Source organism: Canis aureus, chromosome 32 (genome assembly GCF_053574225.1).
Source record: "Canis aureus isolate CA01 chromosome 32, VMU_Caureus_v.1.0, whole genome shotgun sequence".
Lineage (NCBI taxonomy): Eukaryota > Metazoa > Chordata > Mammalia > Carnivora > Canidae > Canis > Canis aureus.
Genome location: NC_135642.1, coordinates 25,957,430 through 25,979,763, shown reverse-complemented (window position 1 = coordinate 25,979,763; position 22,334 = coordinate 25,957,430). Strand labels below are relative to the sequence as shown.

General features: G+C 35.7%; 1 protein-coding gene across 2 annotated transcripts in view; it reads left to right on the top strand.

The window, feature by feature from the left end:
- The window catches only part of NEDD4 (NEDD4 E3 ubiquitin protein ligase), a 123,138-nt gene that overhangs the window by 26,085 nt on the left and 74,719 nt on the right, over window positions 1-22,334 (top strand). Inside the window, exons 3-5 of one of the 2 annotated variants that reach the window (XM_077881190.1) lie at window positions 305-383; window positions 488-526; window positions 18,733-18,786. In XM_077881190.1, coding sequence (XP_077737316.1) covers window positions 305-383; window positions 488-526; window positions 18,733-18,786 — 172 coding nt within the window. The remainder of the gene's footprint in view (window positions 1-304; window positions 384-487; window positions 527-18,732; window positions 18,787-22,334) is intronic. The other variant, XM_077881191.1, reaches the window with a different exon arrangement.

The following is a 22,334-nucleotide window of genomic DNA, read 5'->3' as shown; positions in this document are numbered from 1 at the left end:
AGAAAGAAGGTAATAAAAATTGAACAAAATTTCAAAAATCTAAAAAGGTTGGAAGTCATTAAGTTGGACTAAAAGTTTTTCTTTCCAATTCTTTTTTTTTTTTTTTCTTTCCAATTCTTTATCTATTTCACTAACACGGTACTTTAGCTTTTTAACAAGATGCAAAAATTACTATAATTACTTACTGCTGCCTAAGGAACCCTTCCTTTTAAGCATAGGAAATAATTGTAGGAATTGCTAATAATTGAGCAATCTGAGTTTGGGAATAAGCAACAATTATTATTATTATTTTTTATTTTAACAGTGATCCTTATGTGAGAGTGACGCTATATGACCCAATGAATGGAGTTTTTACAAGTATGCAAACGAAAACCATTAAAAAGGTTAGACTTAGCAGTATTCAAAAAAGTTTTAAATATACTTTGTTTTATTTTTCTATGACAAAATATAAAAAAAAATTAGTTATACTATGTTTATTGTCTTTTAGACTTTGAATCCAAAATGGAATGAAGAAATATTATTCAGAGTAAGTATGTATTTTATTTCAATAAAACAGCAAACAGATTTTCTCAGGTTAGAATGATGTTACCATTTATAATATTCTAAAATGTATTTTATATAAGAATTTGTCTAGATTTTTAAAATTTTTAAAAGAGTTAAATCTAGTTATCCCCTTGATGACATGGTCCTAGAACCATTTATCTTATAAAAAAAACATGTATATAAGTAACAAAGAAGTAAAAAGCAACTGTAAACCTGGAATTATCTTATTATACTTTAATTCTTATTTAGAGACTGTATAATAGTCTTGTTCTAGTTTAGCAGATTTTGGTGTTTTCCCTTAAAGATCATGTGATATGTGATATTTCTCTTTCCCCAGTCATTTATTAAATAGACTGATCTGGACAAGAGATGATGAGGGCCTACCACTAAATAAATTCTTTTCTTCTTATATACCCTTCATTCACATTCCTGCCTTTCCCCTCACCCTTCCTCCCTACACATAAGAGCAGACTCCAAATAAGCAGTTATTTCATACTCCTCAGGGTGGCCCTCAAGTTGACAATGTCTCTTTGTACCTAGAATCCTTGAATCCCAGAATCCTTGCTTATGCCAGAACCAACAACTTCCCAGCAGTGGTAGAGATAGAAAATAGTAATCTCCCTTTCCCTACTGGATCATTCCTATTGGTACATTCCATCCTTTAAAGGTCCTGCCTTGACCTACTTCTGGACTTACTTCTCTGTTTACCTGAATAATCAACTTTCTTGTTTTGTTGTTTGTTTGTTAAAGATTTTATTTATTCATTCATTCATTCATGCATTCATTCATTCATGAGAGACAGAGAGAGAGAGGCAGAGACATAGGTGGGACTCAATCCTGGGACCCCAGGATCATGCCCTGCGCCGAAGGCAGGCACTAAACCACTGAGCCACCCAGGAGAACAAATAATCAACTTTCTTGAAAGAGTTGCCTGCCCCCTATCATGTCTGCTTCTCTAATGCATTTCTTAACCCACTCTAATCTAACTGACATCTGCATCGTTGGAATAAAACTGCTCTTACTAAGATCACCACTGACCTCCGTGTTGCCACATTCATCTAATCCCATCCTACTTACATGCTCAGCAATGGTTGATGTAGCTGACCATGCCCAAAACACCAGCCTCTCTGGAGGCTTGTATGGTGCCACAGTGGATTTCAGTCAGAAAAACAGAAGCCTCTCTTCTATATTCCACATTTGAAGATTTTTTTTTTATACGTTTTGTTTTGTTTTAATAAAGTGAATTAGAAGGGAAGAAATTGCTGAAGCAAATGTCTGAGAAGCTGTTACTGAAGATCCAGCCAACAGCACCAACTAGAGTGCTTCTGGTTTTTCTTGTGTAGAGAAGGAGATCTCCCTTACTCTATTTAGTATGCCATGAAAACAGAATTTTAAATCAGTTTGGAAATTTTGGATTCTGGAGGAAATGGTATTGAGTCAACTGGATAGTCATATGGGGAAAAATGAAGCTAAATTTCTGGCTTACTTTCACCAGAATAAATTCCAGATTTGGTAACCTCTGGTTTTGATTGTTTCTTTGGCACAAATATTACTTAGGAGAGAATTTTAGAATTCCCAAGTGGCTGAGTGTTTTATTTATTTATACTTTTATTATTATTTTACTGATTTTATTGTGTTTTTCTTAGACATATATGTGTTTTCAATGTATTGAGGTTTTTCTGTACCTCTTACTCTTTTTTCTTTCTAATATAATTGGCTTACACATATCAAATAATGTTTAGCTGTAATAGGGATGGATGTTTGTTTTGTTTCCAATTATAATGGGAATTAACCCAGCTTTTCTTCATTAAACATAGCTTTTTATTTTTTATCACATTAAAAAGGTATTCAGCTATTGTTATTTTTCAAAAATTAAAAAAAAAATTGGACACCTCCAATTTTAGCCATGCTGCAGTAATAAGGAATTGAGCTTAACCTGATGCTATAAAGAACTGTAAAGGTATTAAGGATGTCAGCAGGATGTAAAGTCTCACAAGAGAATATTCAGAATGTGTATAAAATTTTTTTACGTACAACAAACCACAACAGTATGACCAATCCTCAAAAGAAGAGAAGTGCCAATCATAAAATAATGCAGACATTGGAGTTAGCAGAACAGCTAATACTATATTAAAGCATCTATTATAACCATTATAGTTATGCTCCATGATGTAAAAGTAAACACTCTTGAAATGAATGGGAAGATACATATTCTAAGTAGAGAATAAAAACTGTAAAAAAGGATGAAATAGAAATATTAGAATTTAAGAACATTCTGAAATTTTTAAAATCACAGAATAAGCTCAGTAGCAGAATGAAGATAACAGTGAAAAGCATTACTGAACTTAAAGATAAGCAGTAGAAATGATCCAATCTGAAGAACAGAAAATAAAGATTGGAAAAAAAATTAGTAGAGACTGAGGGATCTGTGGACAATATTAAAAGAGTTTAATAGTTGGGTCATTGAAATCTCAGAAGAGGAAGAAGACATTGATGGAAAAAAATATTGAAAGAGATAATGGCCAAAAACTTTCAAATCTTTAAAGCTTAAAGAAAAACACAGAGTATATGCAAAGAAAACCATGCTCAGACACATCCTAGTCAAATTGCTGGAACCAAAGGTAATGGAGAAATTTTGAAGACAGCTTGGAAAATGGTAGTGGAATAATGATTTAAATAGCAAAAGGTTTCTCCTTAGATGCTATGGTGAAACAATATAATTAAGGTAACAAAGGAAGAAAGAAGAGTCAACTCAAAGTTCTATACCTAACAAAAATATCCTTCAGGAATGATAGAGTAATAAAGGTATTCTAAGCTGAGGAAAAATAAGAGAATTTATTGCCAATAGATGTACTCTAAAGAAAATGCTAGGGATCCCTGCGTGGCGCAGCGGTTTAGCACCTGCCTGTGGCCCAGGGCGCGATCCTGGAGACCTGGGATCAAATCCCACGTCGGGCTCCCGGTGCATGGAGCCTGCTTCTCCCTCTGCCTATGTCTCTGCCTCTCTCTCTCTCTCTCTCTCTCTCTCTGTGTGACTATCATAAATAAATAAATAAATAAATAAATAAATAAATAAATAAATAAATAAATAAATAAAAAGAAAATGCTAAAAGAAATTATCTGGGCTAAAAGTAAATGATATTGAAGTAAATTTAACTTTAGAAATGAAAAAGCAACACCGAGAGTAAATATTGGTTATTATAATATATTATGTTCTCCTCTTGCATAACTTAAAATATTTATGGCTGTTGAAAGCAAAAATTCTAACACTGGTGATATTTATGTAGGTATAGTACGTATCACAGGTATAACATAAAGGAGTGAGGACAAGATGAACTTTTTGGTTATAGGGCTTCTACATATTACCTCAAGTGGCTCAATATTCACTTTAAGTAATCCACAAAAAGTTAAGTAATCCCTAGTACAACTACTGAAAAATAATGGAGAGATATAGCCAAAAAGACAGTAATAAATAAAAAACCCAGCAAATTCATCAAGAACCTACAGATATTAAATGGATAGTAAGGGATGCTATGAACAACTCTGTGCCCTTAAATTCATTAACTTAGATGAAATCAACCAATTCCTTTTTTAACTTTATTATTTTTTAAAAGATTTTATTTATTCATGAGAGATACAGAAAGAGAGAGAGAGAGGGAGAGACACAGGCAGAGGGAGAAACAGGCTCCCCTCAAGAAGCCCGATGTGGGACTCAATCCCAGACCCCAGGATCACACCCTGAGCCAAAGGTAGATGCTCAACCATTGAATCGCCCAGGCATCCCCAACCAATTCTTTTTAAAGGTATGTAGTACCAGAACTTTAAGAAGATATAAATTACCTGAAAAGTTTTATAACTCTTAAAGAAGCTGCATTTGAAGTTAAAAACCTTCCAACAAAGAAAACTTCAGGCCCAGGTGGTTTTGCTGCTGAATTCTATCACACATTTAAGGAATAAATAATTCTAATCCTACACAGTGTCTTACTGAAAACAGAGAAGGGAACATGTCCCAATTCATTCATGAGGCCATCATTACCCTGATACCAAAACCAGACAAATATTTTATAAGAAAAAACTGTGAAACATTAACCCTCACGACCATAGCCATTTTGGGGTAAGTTTACCAAATTGGGTCCCTCCCATTCTGAAAGGGCCAGTAATTCATTCTCAGATTACTTCTTGGTATGGGTTTGCCTTTTCAGTTTGCAGAACATCAACCAGCAAAACTGTCTGGGGACTTACAGGTGCATGTTTTATAGGGTTAGAAATCCACATATTTCAACCCTCTAGGGGACCCAATTCATAGTTAAAGAAGTGCAGGAATGAACTCATGACAATGGGATCCATTGGTTATATCACCTGTCACATCATCCAGAAGCTGGATCCTCAAAGAATACTGGAATGGCCTACAGTAGGCACAATTGAAGCACCAGTATGGAGACAATAGTCTGCAAAGATGGGGGGCCAGTTTATTCACTAAACCAGAGACTTCGGTATGAAGCTGTGCTTGCAACAGAAAGGAGTTAGAAGTAGGAGTGGCCCCACCTGTCATCATTTCCAAACAAAATGGAGGACTATGTGCTTTCCAGCCTAGAACTCTGGGCTTTCCTGAGTTAGAGGTCTAAGTTCCCAAAGGGAGCACACTCAGTCCAAGGGAGATAGCGAGTCCCATCAAACCAGTCTTCAGCTGTTGCCAGAGCACTCTGGACTCCCTGTGTTTGGGAACCAGCAGGCAATTGAGGCTGTTATTTGGTTGAGCTTGCATGTATAGTCATTCTCCAAAATCTATCTGGATTTTGCAAGGACCACACTGGAGAATTAAATGAACCTGTTATAGGAACCACCCTTGTATCCTTTAGAGCTTTAGTAGTGGTATTAATCTTTGACATTCCCACCAGGTTGCAAGATTTTTGTTTGCATTTTAAACAGCTTTATTGAGATATAATTTACATAACATACAATTCACCCTCTCAAATTTTACCATTCAGTGGTTCTTAATGTATTTATAGTGTTGTGCAACCATCAACAAAATCAACTTTTAGAACATTTTCATTAGCCTGAAAAAAAAAAGCCAGGCCCATTATCTGTCATTTTCCATTTTTCTCCAACACCTGCTCCTCGTCCCAGGTAACCACCAATCTACTTTCTGACTCAAGTTTGCCTATTTTGACCATTTCATGTAAATGGTTTCACATAGTATGTGGTCTTTTGTGTCTGTTTTCTTTCACTTGGCATGTTTCCAAGGTTTAACCATGTTACAGCATGTATCAGTACTTCATTTATTTTTATTTCCAAATAATATTCTATTGTATGGATAATCACATTCTATTTATCCATGAATCAGTTGATGGACATTTGGGTTGTTTCTGCTTTTTAACTATAACAAATAGCATGTGGATATATATTGTCATTTGGAAGTATATACCTAGGAGTAGGATTGCTGGGTCGTATGAAGAAATGCCAAACTGTTTTCCAAAGTGGCTTTACTTTACATTCTCACCAGCAGTATATGAGTTTTGATTTCTCCACATCCTTGATAACACTTGTTATCTATGTTTTTATTACAGCCCTCCTAGTGTGAAATGGTATTGCACTATGGTTTTGATTTGTATTTCTCTGATGGCTAATGATAATGAACATCTTTTCATGAGTTTATTGAACATTTGTATATCTTCTTTGGAGAAATGTCTGTTTGGATTCTTTGCCCATTTTGTAATTGGATTATTTATCTTTATTATTGAGTTGTCATAGTTCTTTGTATTTTTGGATACAAGTCCCTGTCAGATACATGATTTGCAAAAATTTTCTTCCTTTCCATGGGTTGTCTGTTTTGATTTTATTGATGGTATTCTTTGAAGCATGAAAGTTATTAATTTTGAGGATGTTCAATTTATTTTTTCTTTTATTGCTTGTGCTTTTATTGTCATATCTAATCAATGTTTTGGATGTATTACCTTGACCAGAGGGAGAACAGTTTCAGAGGCTTCCACTTGGCTTTCTCACTTTGAGTAGCTCTTATTCCATAAGCCATGGATTCAACGTGGTGGTGGTGGTAGTGAGGGGACCCAAGTTCCAGTGTGTCAATGCCAATTTTACATTGAAAACCAGGGAAATGACTACTGGGTGGAACCACAGAACCAGTGGACTCAGTACAAGCTGAATTTCAGCCAGGACATTTCCCCAGTACACTACTGGAGAAGTCTCTAGGAATTGACCACTACCTTAAGCCAGGGACTATATGTGTCCCACTTTCTTCTCAGGGTGGGGAGCTTCTTGACAGCAGGTAAGTGTGGACTGGTCCTAAAACCCCACCACTCATACCATCTGTGTTGGCTTAGGCCCTCTAAGAAACAGACACTCAGATAGAATTAGATACACAAGAGGTTTATTGGGGAAGCACCTGTGAAGGTTAAAGAAGAAGGATGCACAAATGGAAAGAGCCTTCTCATCATGATGCAGGCTAATACTTGTGCAGGGAGGGGGAAAAGGATTGGTAGGAAGAGTCCCACATTGCAGCACGGTTCTGAGAAACTCTTACCCAAGCCGATGAAGATTTTCCCAGGAAAGATTATCTGTTAGGCATGAATGACCAGGCTCTAGATCCCTGCTATGCCCAGTCTTTGGGAGAACGCCAGGAGAACATACTGGGTAGATTCAAAGGTGTGTGGTTATTTGGAGGCTGTTGATCAGCTATGCAGGTTCTCTTGAAAGAGATCTAAATAGCTCAACTCTGGCTGTTAAAATTGTGATACTTTAAAGATGCATATGGTAATCCTCAAAGCAGCCACTAAAAAATTAAAATGGAAAATGATAGGCAAAAAAATCAGTAAAGGAAAGAAAATGAAATATCAATAAATAGTAATTTTTTAAAAAGATAAAGGGAATAAAAGAGAAATAGAATAGAAATAGAAAGATGATGGTCAAAAAAAAAAAAAAAAAGAAAGAAAGATGATGGTCATAAAACCAACCATCTCAATAAATACTGGGAAAAAAAAGAAACCCAAGATTCAACCATATGTTCTTAATAGATACACTTTGACTATAAAGACACAGGTCAAAAGTAAAAGTACAAAAAAAGACCATTCAAACACTAAGCCATAAAAAAAGAAAAAGCCCCAAACAAACAAACAAAACCCTGGTAAGGTTGTACTAACATTAGATAAGTAGACTTTAGGATGAAAAGTATTACTAGAGATAAAGAGGGACATTTCATGACCATAAGAGGTCTTAGTCATCAGGAACATATACCTAATAAAAGACCTTCAAAATTATAAAGTAGAAATTGATAGATGTAGGGAATAGTTGAAGATTTTATCACTCCTCTCTCAATAATGATAAAACAACTAGACAAAAAAAATGTCGGTAAATACGTAATAGATTTGAACAACACTATCAACCAACCCATTTGGTATGTATAGAAGACTACATCTAATACCTGAAGAATATACATTGTTTTTATATGCCTATGGAACATTCACCAAGATAGACTACATATTGGGCCATAAACAAGTTTGAATACATTTAAAAGACCTGAGATTCAACATGTTCTCTGAAAATAGAATTCAGTAATATAAATATACCTGGGAAATCCACAAATATTTGGAAATTAAGCAACATATTTTAAATAAGCCGTGGATCAAAAATGAAATCATAAGGAAAATTACAAGCCCTCTTAACTGATTATTAAAGTATAACATTATCAAAATATGGGATGAGCTAATTCAGTGCTCAGAGACAAATTTGCACCGTTAAGTGCTTACATTCAAAAGAAAAATGTTAAAATCAGTGATTTAAGAGTGATCTACCCTAGGAAAAAAAGTAGAAGAAAATAAGAATAGAAATCAGTGACATAGAGAATGGATAAAAAGTCAAGAAAATAAATGAAACCAAAGGTAGTTTTTTGAAAAGAGTAATAATTGATTTGCTATAGCTAGCCCAAATAAGAAAGAAAACTCAAATACCCACTATGAAGAATGAAAGGTACAGGGGCTCCTGGGTGGCACAGTCAGTTGAGTGACTGACTCTTGGTTTCAGCTCAGGTCATGATCTTGGGGTTGTGAGATCAAGCCCCACTTTAGACTCCAAGCTCAGCCAGGAGTCTGCTTAAGATTCTCTCTCCCTCTACCCACTCCCCCACTCTTACTCTCTAAAATAAATAAATAGTTTTTAAAAGAATAAAAGATATATCCCACAGACAATAATAATAAAAATTAACATGGACAACTTTATGGCAATAATTTAACTTAGCTAAATGGACAGATCCTCCAAAAGCCAAAACTATATCAAAGCCAGTAGGAGTAGAAAGAGAAAATGTAGATATCTGTTAGAGGAATTTTAATTGTAATTAAAATTCAGAATTATTTAAAATTGGAATTAAAAATCTTACTATTTTTTTTAAACCTTTATTTATTTATTTATTTATTTTTATTTTTATTTTTTTAATTTTATTTATGATAGTCACACACAGAGAGAGAGAGAGGCAAAGACATAGGCAGAGGGAGAAGCAGGCTCCATGCACCGGGAGCCCGACGTGGGATTTGATCCCAGGTCTCCAGGATCACACCCCGGGCCAAAGGCAGGCGCTAAACCGCTGCGCCACCCAGGGATCCCAAAATCTTACTATTTTTGATGATCTTGATTTTCTTTTAGAAAAGATGCTTGAAAATCGGTACTACTTTAAGTGAGAGATATTAACACAAAAATAAGAAAGAAGCCATTTGTAAATGATAGAGCAGGTTTATATTCTTTCACTGTCTTTTATTCATTGTTTCTTTTACCATAATTTCACTATTACCAAATGTTCTAGCCAGTGTGACTTTACTCTGGGATCATAGACTGCACATTTATTTCCATCAGAACTTTGCAGATTTATTGCAACAACAACTAGATAAATCTGTGTTTAGATCAATGCTAATTCATCACAGCTAGAAAAGAACTGAAAACATGTGGTGATTTAGTATTTTCTGTACAAAGGACATTATTATGTGTGGTCCTCTACTTTCCTCTTTGTCATTTATATCATTATTTATACATAGCACGGAATGTTTTCAATCGAATGTATTCACATAAAATAGCTTTTGAGGTAATCCTTTACAGTCAAAACTTGGCTATTGGGCATTTAACCAAATGGAAATTGTGGTCAGAAGTTGAAGGGAGCCTTTATGTATCTTTGAGAAAACATGAAGTTCAAAGAAAGTTTTTGCGGAGAACTGTTACTGGTAGATTAACAAACAGGAAAGACTCCAAATTGAAGTTAATGCTTCATAGCAAATTGTAGTAAAATCTACACTTAGAGTTAGCTGCTCAGATGAGACTAAAGGAGGCAAGTTATGGGTGCGAAGAACATTGGGCACATTAGGTGCAATGTACACTGTGTACTCTGTGTGTGAACACAGTGCATGAGCATCTGAAAAAGCTCACTCCATCCCTCATATTCCTGTGGTACTTGGTTTGTATCCTTAGAAGTCATACTCAGTATATGATACAGTGGACCCTTGAACAACACAGGTTTGAACTGCGTGGATCCACTTAAATGGCAGATTGTTTTTCTTTTTTTTTATAAATACGGTACAGTACTATAAATGTATTTCTCTTCCTTATGATTTTCTTAATAATATTTTCTTTCCTCTAACTTATTTTAAGAATGTATTTAATATATATAACAAACACAATAAACAATAAGCACACTATCTTGATTTATGTTTATCTGTAAGACACTGGTTAACAGTAGACTATTAGCAGTTAAGTTTTGGGGGGGTTCAACATTATACACAGATTTTCAACTGTACCCCCTAGCCCCCATATTGTTCAAGGGCCAACTGTATTTACATAATGTATCTATGTTCATGCATATGATCTGTAGGGAAACATGGATCTAAAAATGTGGAAAAACAGGGTCCTCTCAGTTGTGCATACTATACCATCCTGGGTGAACTCTGTGTCTGAATCTGAGGAGCCCCTTTTCTGAGCATATTACTTGTCATAGTTGGCTTTTCAAAGTGGTAAAATTTTCTTTTTTTCTACCTGCCTAGTAGAGACCCTGGTTCTGGAAATTTGGATAAAACAGTTATTGATATATGAAATATATATATATAATGAATTATATATGTTTTAAGAGAAATAAAATCAGCTATAATTTAATTACTATAAAAATGCCACTGTGCGATTTTCTAGTATTATTTCCTATGTGTTTTTATCCATATATTTATACTCTTCTACCTCTACATACACACACAAAATTGGTGTGAGGGTTTTCTATATTTGTTTCCAGGTACTTTGGTGGTGCTTGCTATTGAGATGGCCACAGCCCCTCAACAAAGCTCACTGTCTCCTGTGGACCCCTATGAACATGTTTCTCAAAATAAGTGCCAGTGTACTGAGCATTATGAAAGGGGAAACACCAGATTCTAGGAAGTATCAGGGAGATATTAAGAAATTTAGCCCCTCTGACGAAGTGTACCACTTAGGGTGCTTTTGGTTTCAAGTAATAGATTGATGCAACAACTCATATTAGCTTAACCAATAAGCACATTTATTATCTCTAATCATAAGAATCATACATAGAGGAATGTAGGTGACCACAGCAGCTGAACAGTCATGTGTGACCCAGCCTCTCTGGGATTCTCTTGGCTTTCTCTCCAGGTCACAAGATGCTTGCAGCAGTTCCAAACATCATAGCCTCACACAATGATATCCGTAGGTAGAAAAAGGAGCATTTTCCCCCCATGCATCTCTTTTAAAAAAGGGAAGCATCCTTTCTGAAAGGTCTTCCAGGAGACTTTGAGATTCTTACCTCTTGGGGCTAGAATTGTGTCATTTATTATTTCTAGCCCAATTTTTGGTATGGAGAATGGAATTACAAGGCTTAGAAGAATCAGGATTCAGCTCCTAGGGGTGGGGAGTGGCCATCTATCCCTGACATACATTGTCATTGTCATCCACTATTTGAATAAAATCAGAATTCTTTTAGATAGGAAGAAGAAGTGGGGGACATCCCATTAATAAAGCACTGAATAAATTATGGTACAGCCATACAATGAAATCCTCATCAGCTATTTGAGAAGAAACATGTATATGTATTAATAGAGTATTAGTTTCAAAATATACTAGTGAAGGAGCAAAGGCACAGAACATTGTATGATGTATCTATTTGTGTAAAGACAGAAACAAAAAAATGCTTTCTCATATGCTGCTATTTGCATAAAATATTTCTAGAAGGACCTAAGAAACCACAGTATTTTCTCTGAGGATGGGACAAGAATAAGAAAATTTTAATTTACTGTATCTTTTTTACTGTTTGGATATTTCCCCCATGACTATGTATCTATATTTTTATATTTGTTGATGAAAATAACTATAAGAGAAAGCAGACATAAAACATGTAAATAAAAATGCCAAGATACTTTCTATTTATATAATGCTTTATGCTTGTCAAAATACCTTTCTGGGGCACCTGGATAGCTCAGTCAGTTAAGCATCTGACTCTTGATTTCAGCTCAAGTCATGATCTCAGTGTTGTGAGATCGAGCCCTGTGTTGGGCTCCATGCTGGGCATGGAGCCTGCTTAAGATTGTCTCTCTCCCTCTGCTCCCCCACTTGCCCTTCCTCTCTAAAAAGAGAGAGAGAGGGGATCCCTGGGTGGCTCAGCGGTTTGGCACCTGCCTTCGGCCCAGGGCGCGATCCTGGAGTCCCGGGATTGAGTCCCACGTCGGGCTCCCGGCATGGAGCCTGCTTCTCTCTCCTCCTGTGTCTCTGCCTCTCTCTCTCTGTCTATCATAAATAAATAAATAAATCTTTTAAAAAAATAAAATAAAATAAAATAAAATAAAAAGAGAGAGAAAATAAAAATACCTATCTAATTCATTTAACTTTTACACAGTGTTATTTTAAAATGGACTTAGGACATACATCCACATAAAAACTTGTATGTGAATGTTCATAGCATCATTAATCATTATAGTCAAAAAGTAGAAACAACTCAAATGGCTATCAACAAATGGATGGATGCACAAAATGGGATTTATACAAACAATGGGGTATTTTTCAGCTGTAAGAAGAAATGAAGTACTGATGCATACTACAACATGGGTGAATCCCAAGAAAGTAGCAAGAAGCCAATTACAAAAGACCACATATTGTACAATTCCACTTACATTAAATGTCTAGAATAGATGAATTCTCTAGAGACAAAAAGTAGATTGGAGGTGGTCTGAGACTGGAGATCTTGAGGGGGAATTAGGAGTGACTGCTAAGGGACATGGGGTTTCTTTTTGAGGTGATGAAAATGTTCTAAAATCATGACAGTTGCACACTTTATGAAAATATTAAAAACCATTAAATTGTACGCTTTCAATGGGTCAATCATATGGTTTGTGAAATATATCTCAATAAAGCTACTTTTTGAAATGTACCTGCATTGTTTTTTTCCCTGCATCCACCAGTAGAATTTCCGGGAACATTACTTCAGATTCCTTATGAACACTGTAGAATAAATCGACATTTACCAATACTTTGATTCTTCTTCGAATTTTTGGTTACTCCTCTGGCAATTTTTTTTCTCTATCATTTTTTGCATTTATAGACTTACATGCTAATTTTTTCCCCAAAAAATCCATCACTAGCATTTTAGTTTTTGCTTCTTCTGCTTTCAGCTTTCCTGTAAATATGACCCTGTAAACTCTTTTTGTGTGACCATAGCTTTACTCCTAATAAATTTCTAAGAATTATCTCATCAAAAAATTCACACATAGCTTAAAAATGAGATCACATAAAGGGGCTCATGATAGAAAATGACAGACTCTAGCGCCCCTCTCCCTCTTGCTATTCCCGCTTCCCAGGAGAAACCACTTTTTAACTGTTTCTGTTTGTTATGCTGACTGTTATTCCCATATCGCTGAACAGCTCACACATCCATGTTCCAAACTGACTTCAAGCCATGACAGATGAATAAATAGCCAGCTTATGTTTGGCCAGTAGTTTGGTCCCTCATGGGGTTCTAGGTTGAAAATAATTTTTCCTCAGAAGCTTGAAGGCATCCAAAAAAAAAAAAAGAAGAAGAAGAAGAAGCTTGGAAGCATGGCTTCATGATAACATTGTTGTCTATCATGCTGCTGCTGAAAAGTCTGATTCTTATTCTTTTAGGGGTGATTCTTTTCTCTTTCTCTGAAATGTTTGATAATTACTCTAGTGTTTTAAAATTTCACAGGGATATGCCTTGTGTGTACAGTTCTAAATTCATTGTGTTGGGCCGTTGATAAACATTTCAATTTAAAGACTACTGGTTCCTTAAAGCTCTGAACATTTGTGTAAGTAATTGTTTTAATAATTTTCTTCCCAAATTATCATTTGAGGATTCCAGCTGGTTGGATTCAGTCACCTAGACTGATTCTTCCTCAACCAGAATTCTTCATGTGAACCAGAGAACACAGAAAATGGTCTGACTGACTGTTTTCTCATGCCTTTCAAGGGTGATCTTACCCAGTACCATGCTAGATACAGAGAGAAATTAACTATGTTATATACAGTAAATGTCTTAAGATATAGGGGTCAGAAAACTTATTTTTTTTTGAAGGTTTTATTTATTTGAGAGAGAGAGAGAGTGCATGAGCAGGGGGAGAGGGGCAGAGGGAGAGAAAGAAGCAGACTTCCCACTGACAAGGGACCCTGATGTGGGGCTTGATCCCAGGACTCTGAGATCAAAGTCAGATGCTTAACCAACTGAGCTACCCAGGCCCCCCTAGCAAACTTTTTTAAAAAAGAGACAGATAGTAAATACTTTAGTTTATGGGCCTATTATGTAGCTACTTATATATCCATTTAAAATGTAACCATTTTAAAATTTTAAAATATTACTATTTCATGGGCTGTTTAAAAAAAAAGCAAAAAATAAAAAAAATTTAAAAAAATTTTTTTAAAAAGCAGGTGGCTGGCTGGGTTTGGCCAGCAGCCATAGTTTTCTCAACTTCTACTTTAGGGCACTAGGGTTCAGTTTTTTCACTGAATTCTGAGGATTCAGAAAATCCTTTTTTATTTCCTCTCATACTTTCTCCAACTTAGCTTATTGTTCTTTTGAGAGATTCTTTGCAAATTTACATTACATTGTTTATATTTGAATTCAATGGTCATTTTTATTTCCAACGCCTCTTTGTTCTCTACTTGTTCCCTCTTTATAGTCTACTGTTTTGCTTTATGGATTCAGAACTTTCTCAAATATTTCTATTTATACTTTTTAAAAATGTCTTCTGTTGTTTCCTAAATCATTTGTTTTACCTTTACGGACAGTTTTTCTGTTTGTACCTCTGTGATCTTTGGTAATCTAATCATAGTAAAAGGTGATACAATAGGAAACATCACCTATTCTATACATACAAGGCATAAACATTCAGCAATTACATGTTACATTTTTAGCGTCCATTTAAGTTTTACATATTAAAACTGGTGGTTGCCTTTTCGTAAAACCTCTAGCTGAAATCAGATGCAAAGAGAAACTGATGATGTGGGTGTCTGTGACCATCCAGAGGTCAAGTGTTATATGAGCATTCTCATTAGGGGGATTGCATTATTTTGAGTTTTCAGCCTCTGCTCTGCTTACTGCTTTCATCCCTACCTCATCTATCCAATGGGGAGTTGTTGAAATTGCCCACTTGCTGATGGCCCTCATTATCTTTGCTGTAATGGTTTTATACCTCTTATGAACTCCTTTACTATTACTTAAATGGGATCTCAGGAGGGGGAGGATAAATATTCATGTTCAGGCTGTCATTTTGAATTAGTATTCTCACCACACATGTTAAATTGTATTGTTGCACTTATTGTGTGTCTCAGATACAGGAAACAACATCATATGTCATTTATGCTATTTCAGTAGGGAAATAGCACATGTCCTCTATTAACTTTGATAAAAAGGAAGATTGTAGTGTTGTAATAGCCGAAAACAGAGAAGTACAAGTGACTGGGGTGGTGAGGCTTTAAGGAGGATTTGACATCTGAACTAAGGCTTGAACATAAAGTAGAGAAGGTGTTTCAAGTGGAGACTTCAGCATGTACTGAAGCACAGTAAGTGGTGAGTCGTCTGTTTCTAAGGTCATTAGAACACAGTATACATGTATATTTGGGTTGGCAGGTGGACGGTTGTTGGAAACAAGGCTGGACAGGCAAATTGGACTCAGATCATGAGGGATCATTCCGTGCTCTTTGGATTTCATTGTTTAGGCCATTGGGAACAACTTTCGAGTAGGTCAGTAAAGATAGCCTAGACAGTCTTTTAGGTAAGTCAATCCACTTACAGTAGGAAAAATAAAAAGATACGATAGTTGATGTAGCAAATCCTGTTAGGAAGCTAAATTAAATGCTAAACCAGGACAGCAGAGGCCTTATTAGATCAGCTATTATACCTATTTTCTTAGCAATATTTGTCAAACTTCTACAGTATATGCCAGGTACTTTGATAGACACTGAGACTTTTGATTTTTTTCCTCAAAATGTTTTTCATGGCCTTTCTCCCTTCCTTTTTTCACTGAGACCATCTCAGGCAAAGCTCTCATGCACACTTCATGCTTGAGTCCCTAGAACCACAGTCCCTATGGACTCCAGGGTTTCTCTCCAGCCCAATTTATTTTGTGTATCACTGACAAACTAATATTACATATGATCTACATCATGTCATTTTTCCTTTAAAAGGTTCATTTCTTCCCTATCTATCAAGTCATAACTTCTTTTCTGGATTTCAGTACCCTCGGCCTTGCTGTAGCCTAAGTAATCAAAATTTTTTGCCAGTTTCTAATACAAAAATGTTATCACTTTGATCTCCTGAGAGCATGCTCATTCTGCCCCATGTCTTTCCTCATGTGATCTCCTTGCTGTGAATGTTCTGTATATTTTCTTATTCAAATTCTTCCCATAATTAAGTTTCATCTCCTCCCCAAATTCCTCTATATCTTCTTAGAAAAGATTATTGTCTTACACTACTTTTCTATTCCCATGGTGTCTCACCCTTGACTGGGGCTTCCATCCCCATTGTTGCTCCATGGTCACAATGTGACTGTAAGAGAGCCAGCTGTCTTAACCAACGCAGGAAGAGAAATGCAAGGGCAGAAGGGACATCTCTCCCAGCTGAGTCAGCTTCATTTAAAGACCTCTCCCAGAAGCCCATCCAATGACTGCCAGTAGGTTGGCCTCTGGTTGTTTCTGGTTGTAAGGAAACCATTTTTAGATAGACATATTCAGAATGCCAATGTTGAACAAGTCCAGAAGGCACTATTTGTAGAGAAAATAATACATAAAATAGAATGGAGCATTTGCTATTTTGATCTAGGTGATGATGACACAGTATACGTATATAAAAAAGTCATCAGGCTGTGGCTAACAGACACATGAAAAGATGCTCCACATCACTAATCATCAGGGAAATGCAAATCAAAACCATGATGAGATACCAGAACGGCTAAAATAAGAAACACAAGAGACAACAAATGTTGGTGAGGATGTGGGGAAAAAAGAACCCATGTACACTGTTGATGGGAACGCAAACTAATGCAGCCACTGTGGAAAACAGTGTGGAGGTTCCTCAAAGTAAAAATAGAATGACCATATGATCCAGTTCTGGGTGTTTACCCAAAGAATATGAAAACACTAGTTCTAAAAGATACATGCATCCCTAAGTTTACTGCAGCATTATTTACAATAGCCAAAATATGGAAGCAACCCAAGTGTCCATCAATAGATGCATGGATAAAGAAGACTGGTGTGTGTGTGTGTGTGTGTGTGTGTGTGTATTATATGTATATAATATATATATTAGAATATTACTCCACCATAAACAAAAACTAAAATCTTGCCATTTGCAACAACATGGATGGATCTAGAGGGTAGAATGCTAAGCAGAATAAATGAATCAGAGAGACAAATACCATATGATTTCACGCATATGTGGAATTTAAGAAACAAAACAAATGAACAAAAAAAATGAAACAAAAATAGACTTTTAAATATAGAAAACAAACTGATGGTTATAAGGGGGAAGTGGGTGGGGGGTATGGGTTAAACAGGTAAAGAGGATTAAGGAGTGCACTTGTGATGAGCACTCAGTAATGTGTGGAAGTGTTGAATCACTACGTTGTACACCTGAAATTAATATACACTGTATGTTAATTATACTGGGATTAAAATTTTTAAAAACACATAAAGAAAAAATGGGCTCAATATTAAGAATATACTAAGAAAAATAGAAACAATGAAAAATTAGTAAGGATGTAGAGAATCTGAATAAATAAACTGAATAAAATTGATCTAACAAAAGTTTATCATACGTTGCTGCCTAATATAAAAAATTTCAACGATTTGAGATGGCATTGGAATGCTTACAAATCTGGCTCTTTATCAGGCCCTGGAAAATTTCAATAAATGAAAAAAATAAAGACTGCATTTACTTTTAATAATTCCTTCTTACATTATTATAGTATGTATTTTATATATTTTAATGCCTTCTTATATTTATTACAGTTGCATCTTCATTGTAAACACTAAATATTGTGGATTGAACCTGTAGTCCTATGCAATACTTTCTCCTATGAAATACTTTTTTTGTGTGTTAATACAATTACTTTTTTTCTTTTTGTATCATTTACTTCATATGCTGAAATATTTTAGCATATGTGGAAGGGTCAGCTTTGAAAAATAAAATAAATAAAATCATCCTGTAAGTGAAAACTCAGTATATATTTTTTTGACTGATAGTACCCTTTATATGGTAGAAACAAAACACAGTTTTATCAAGTCAGTACTGAAAAGGATTCTGAACACGAGTTTCCATAAAATCAGTATCCAATTTGGGTAGTTCTAACTTGATAAATAAGAAGTCAGCAAATAAGGTTGATAATAACAAGTTAAAATATAACCTATATTTTTTAATGTAGACATTTAAGTAATTGTTTGAAATTTTATTTTCCATTCTTTTATTCTATTTTAGAGAAAAATGTAAAAATAAGCACCCAAATCCACTTCATTGTTGTGGTAAAACTTAGAAAATGGTGATGTAGGACTGGTCTGATTTTGTATTGTGTCTCGTGTAATTTAAAATAGTCTGTAAATAGCAGGAATTAGGAAATGGCAACATTTCAAGCATTTATTTCTCAGAGTCTGGGTTGATTGTTCATTTGTTTTTAAAGAAAGTGTTGTGTTTTTCTTACTTAGGTCCATCCTCAGCAGCACCGGCTTCTTTTTGAAGTATTTGATGAAAATCGATTGGTAAGTTACATTGTACTAGTGTGAAATACAAGCAAGGTTATATCTCAACTACAGCATCAAGTAGTGAGCTGGGAATCTGTGATGTTGCAGATGACCTAAGGATGGTTATGGAGGCTCTGGGCAAAATGGGGAAGTAGATAAAATTTTTTTTCCTCCTTCCTAGTGCTACTTTGTATTCTTCCACTTTCCTCCCAGGCACCTCTCTTTGTGTCAATTCTCAAGAGATTGCACGACCTAAGGGAATGGCAGGAGAGCTGGCCTGTTTGTCTTGCCTTTCCCTCACACTCATCCAGCGTGGGGTGGTGTGGTGTGGTGGGTATGCCCAGGCTCAGGGAGCCTTCTCCCAGAGGGCTACACCTGTGCCTCCTCACTGCAGTGGATTTCTTTGCCCCATTCACTCTCTCCTCCCCTACCCTTCTACAAAGGAAGACCGTCTGTCCTCAGTTACACTAATAAAGTCCTCTAAAGGACTGCCACCTCTTACACAGGGAAAGAGAGAAAGAGAAAGAAAAGAAAAAGCGAAGTTAAGCCTTATTTATTTTATTTTTGTGAAATGGTAGTTCTAATTCCTGATTTCCTAAAAACTATCTTGAAGTCTTATCCTTTTCCTAATTTTGTCTCTTAGGAATGCTATTTCAAAACCTTTTCTTAGCAACTTATATATATATTTTAAAACTGTAAGATTTGAACATGAAGGTGTAAGAATATTGTTATGTATTCAAGGCATATCAGTTATTAAACAGAAGCACCAACAAAGAAACAATCATTCACATTTTGGCTAACAAAGAAACTGAATTTTTAAAATTTGTTTTTAGTGTCGGACTACATAACATATTTTTTCCTTCTCAAAAAATGATAACTAGTAATGGAAGATACTGCAAATGAAATCTAGTCATTAGCAATCATAATAAGCAAAAGTGCTTTTTATCACCAAAGATGACTTCATTACTAACTGCCTCTAACTTTTTGAGGCTGAGTGACATGAAAGATGTTGATGTTTGGTTATCAGATATGGTCAGGTGCAGAGCCTTTGGTTTTCTATTTGTATTTTTTATTTTTCTATAGAATAAAGATTTTTTCCCCTTCTGTCTCTACAGATTTGTTTCCCTTCTAGATGAGACCATGTGAAATTTAGTATTTGTATTTTTTATTTTTATTTTTTTAAAGATTTTATTTATTTATTCATGAGAGACACAGAGAGAAAGAGAGAGGCAGACACAAAGGCAGAGGGAGAAGCAGGCTCCATGCAGGGAACCTGAAGTGAGATCCTGGTCTCCAGGAACACACCCTGGACTGAAGGTGGCGCTAAGCCGCTGAGCCACCTGGGCTGCCCCGTATTTGTATTTTTTAAATCATGAAATAAACACACAAAAAGTGTATGTAATATAAATCCTTTATTTATTTTTTTAATATATATTTTTTTAATTTGAAAGCAAGAGAGCAAGCAGGAAGAGGGATAGAGAAAAGGAGAAGCAAGAGGCAGACTCCCCTGCTGAGAGGGAGCCTAGCATGGAAATTCTGGGATCATGACCTGAGCTGAATGCAGATGCTTAACCAACTGAGCCATTCAGGCGCACCCTAAATCCTTATTTAAAATAATAAGACAAATATCTGTGCACTTATTATTCAACTTACAAACTAGAACATTACCAAAATCTACAACCCTTCTTTTGCCCTCCCCAGCAGCATCTCCTTTTCTTCCTCCAAATATAATATAAATTCTTACTTTATTTTTTAAAATATTACATTTTAATGCTTTGCTGAATATTGTGCTTATCATTGCTTTGAAAAAACTTGTTTATCATGTGTATATATATATCCCTGAGTATAGTTTCCTTTTGCATTTTTTTGAACTTATTAAAATATCATCACTCAATATATTCCTTTCTGACATGTTAACATGCCATTTAGGGTATCAACGTTGGATACTCTGCTCTGCATTAGAAATATAGCTTTTCTCAAGGAGTTCACTGGGAAAAGGAAGCAAGAAATAATTAGAACAGGGTAGTGTGTGTCATTCTAATCATCTGATTTGTTGTTAGTCCTAGCAGGTAATTGAAGTGTACATATCACCTGAGATGTTATAGAAACTAAAACCATTGGTAGAGTAACAGGCTTGATTGTATAGCAGTAAATGTCCTGTGCTAGTGTAAATGTCATTTACATTTATTCCCCTATAGCATTCACAACCAAATTAAGAACATACCCTTTTCCTAGCAATTTCTCTTTGAAAATGTTTGGTGAAGAGCACAGATAAAATTTTAAGCAGAAACAATTTCTGGTCCTCTGGAAAATATTTGTAATATAAGTATTATTTGTTTTTGAAAAAGAGTAGTCTTGTGTCCCTCTTGTTTAGTCAATTTTAAGACCTACAGGTTATAAACTAGCAGTTTGGTGATGATATAGTGGTGGCAATGACAGTAATGGCACGTTTCAGAATGATGTGGCTTGAAATGAATTCTACCCCCGATGCAAAAGTTAGTGCTTCTTTGTCCCTGAGCTAAGAGATACACCTGCACACATCCAGCCTCTGAAGCTTAAGGAAATGCCTATATTCTATATTCTTTTTTTTTTATTCTATATTCTGAATGGAGATACTGTGCTTAAATTTAATGGTCATATTAGTCAGAGTTCTCCAGAGAAACAAAACCAACAGGAGATACACACACACACACACACACACACACACACACACACAGAATAAGAAAGAGAGAGAGGGAGGGGGAGAGAAGTTGAGAAAGATTGATTTGTTTTAAGGAATTGGTTCATGTGATTGTGGAGGCTGGCAAGTCTGAAATCTGTGGGCTGGGACTAGCAGGTTGAATATTCAGGTAAGAGTGGATGTCACAGTCTTGAATCTGAAATCTGTAAGGCAAGCCTGGAAGCTGGAAACTTAGGCAAGGTTTCTATGTTGTAATGGAAAGTGGAATGAAATGGAATTGTTTCTTCTTCAGGAAACCTGTCTTTGCTCTTAAGACCTTTAGCTGTTAATGAAGCCCACCACATCATGGAGGGTAATCTGCTTTACTCCAAATCTACTGGTTTAAATGTTAATCACATCTGAAAAATACCTTCATAGCAACATCTGGACAGCTGTTTTACTAAATAGCTGGGCAAAAGAGCCTAGCCAAGTTGATATATGCAATTAATCATCACAGTGGGCTTTGGCCTTCAAAGTTCTAGTCAATCATTAGGGCTATCCAGGGTCGATCCCTGACATTTAGATCATCACATTATTTTCTGTATATATAATCAAGAACCAAACTCTCAGAATGTGGAGTCCTGAGCTCCAACCTGATCCTAAGGCATTATGTATTTAATTCCTGAATGTGAAATTCTACAAGACTTGCATAGATTACTCCCGAGTGAGGGCTGTCACCACTCTCCAGCTCTTCACTCACGTTTAAGTTTGATGCTCCTCTTTTAGAATATCTTTGGCTAAGGGGCTCCATTTTGCCCCAGGTTCTCCACTTAACTGCTCTAATGGTGGTACAGGTCCACCAGGTACAAGTTCTGTGCAATTCCAGGCCAGAGCCAGCAACACAAAC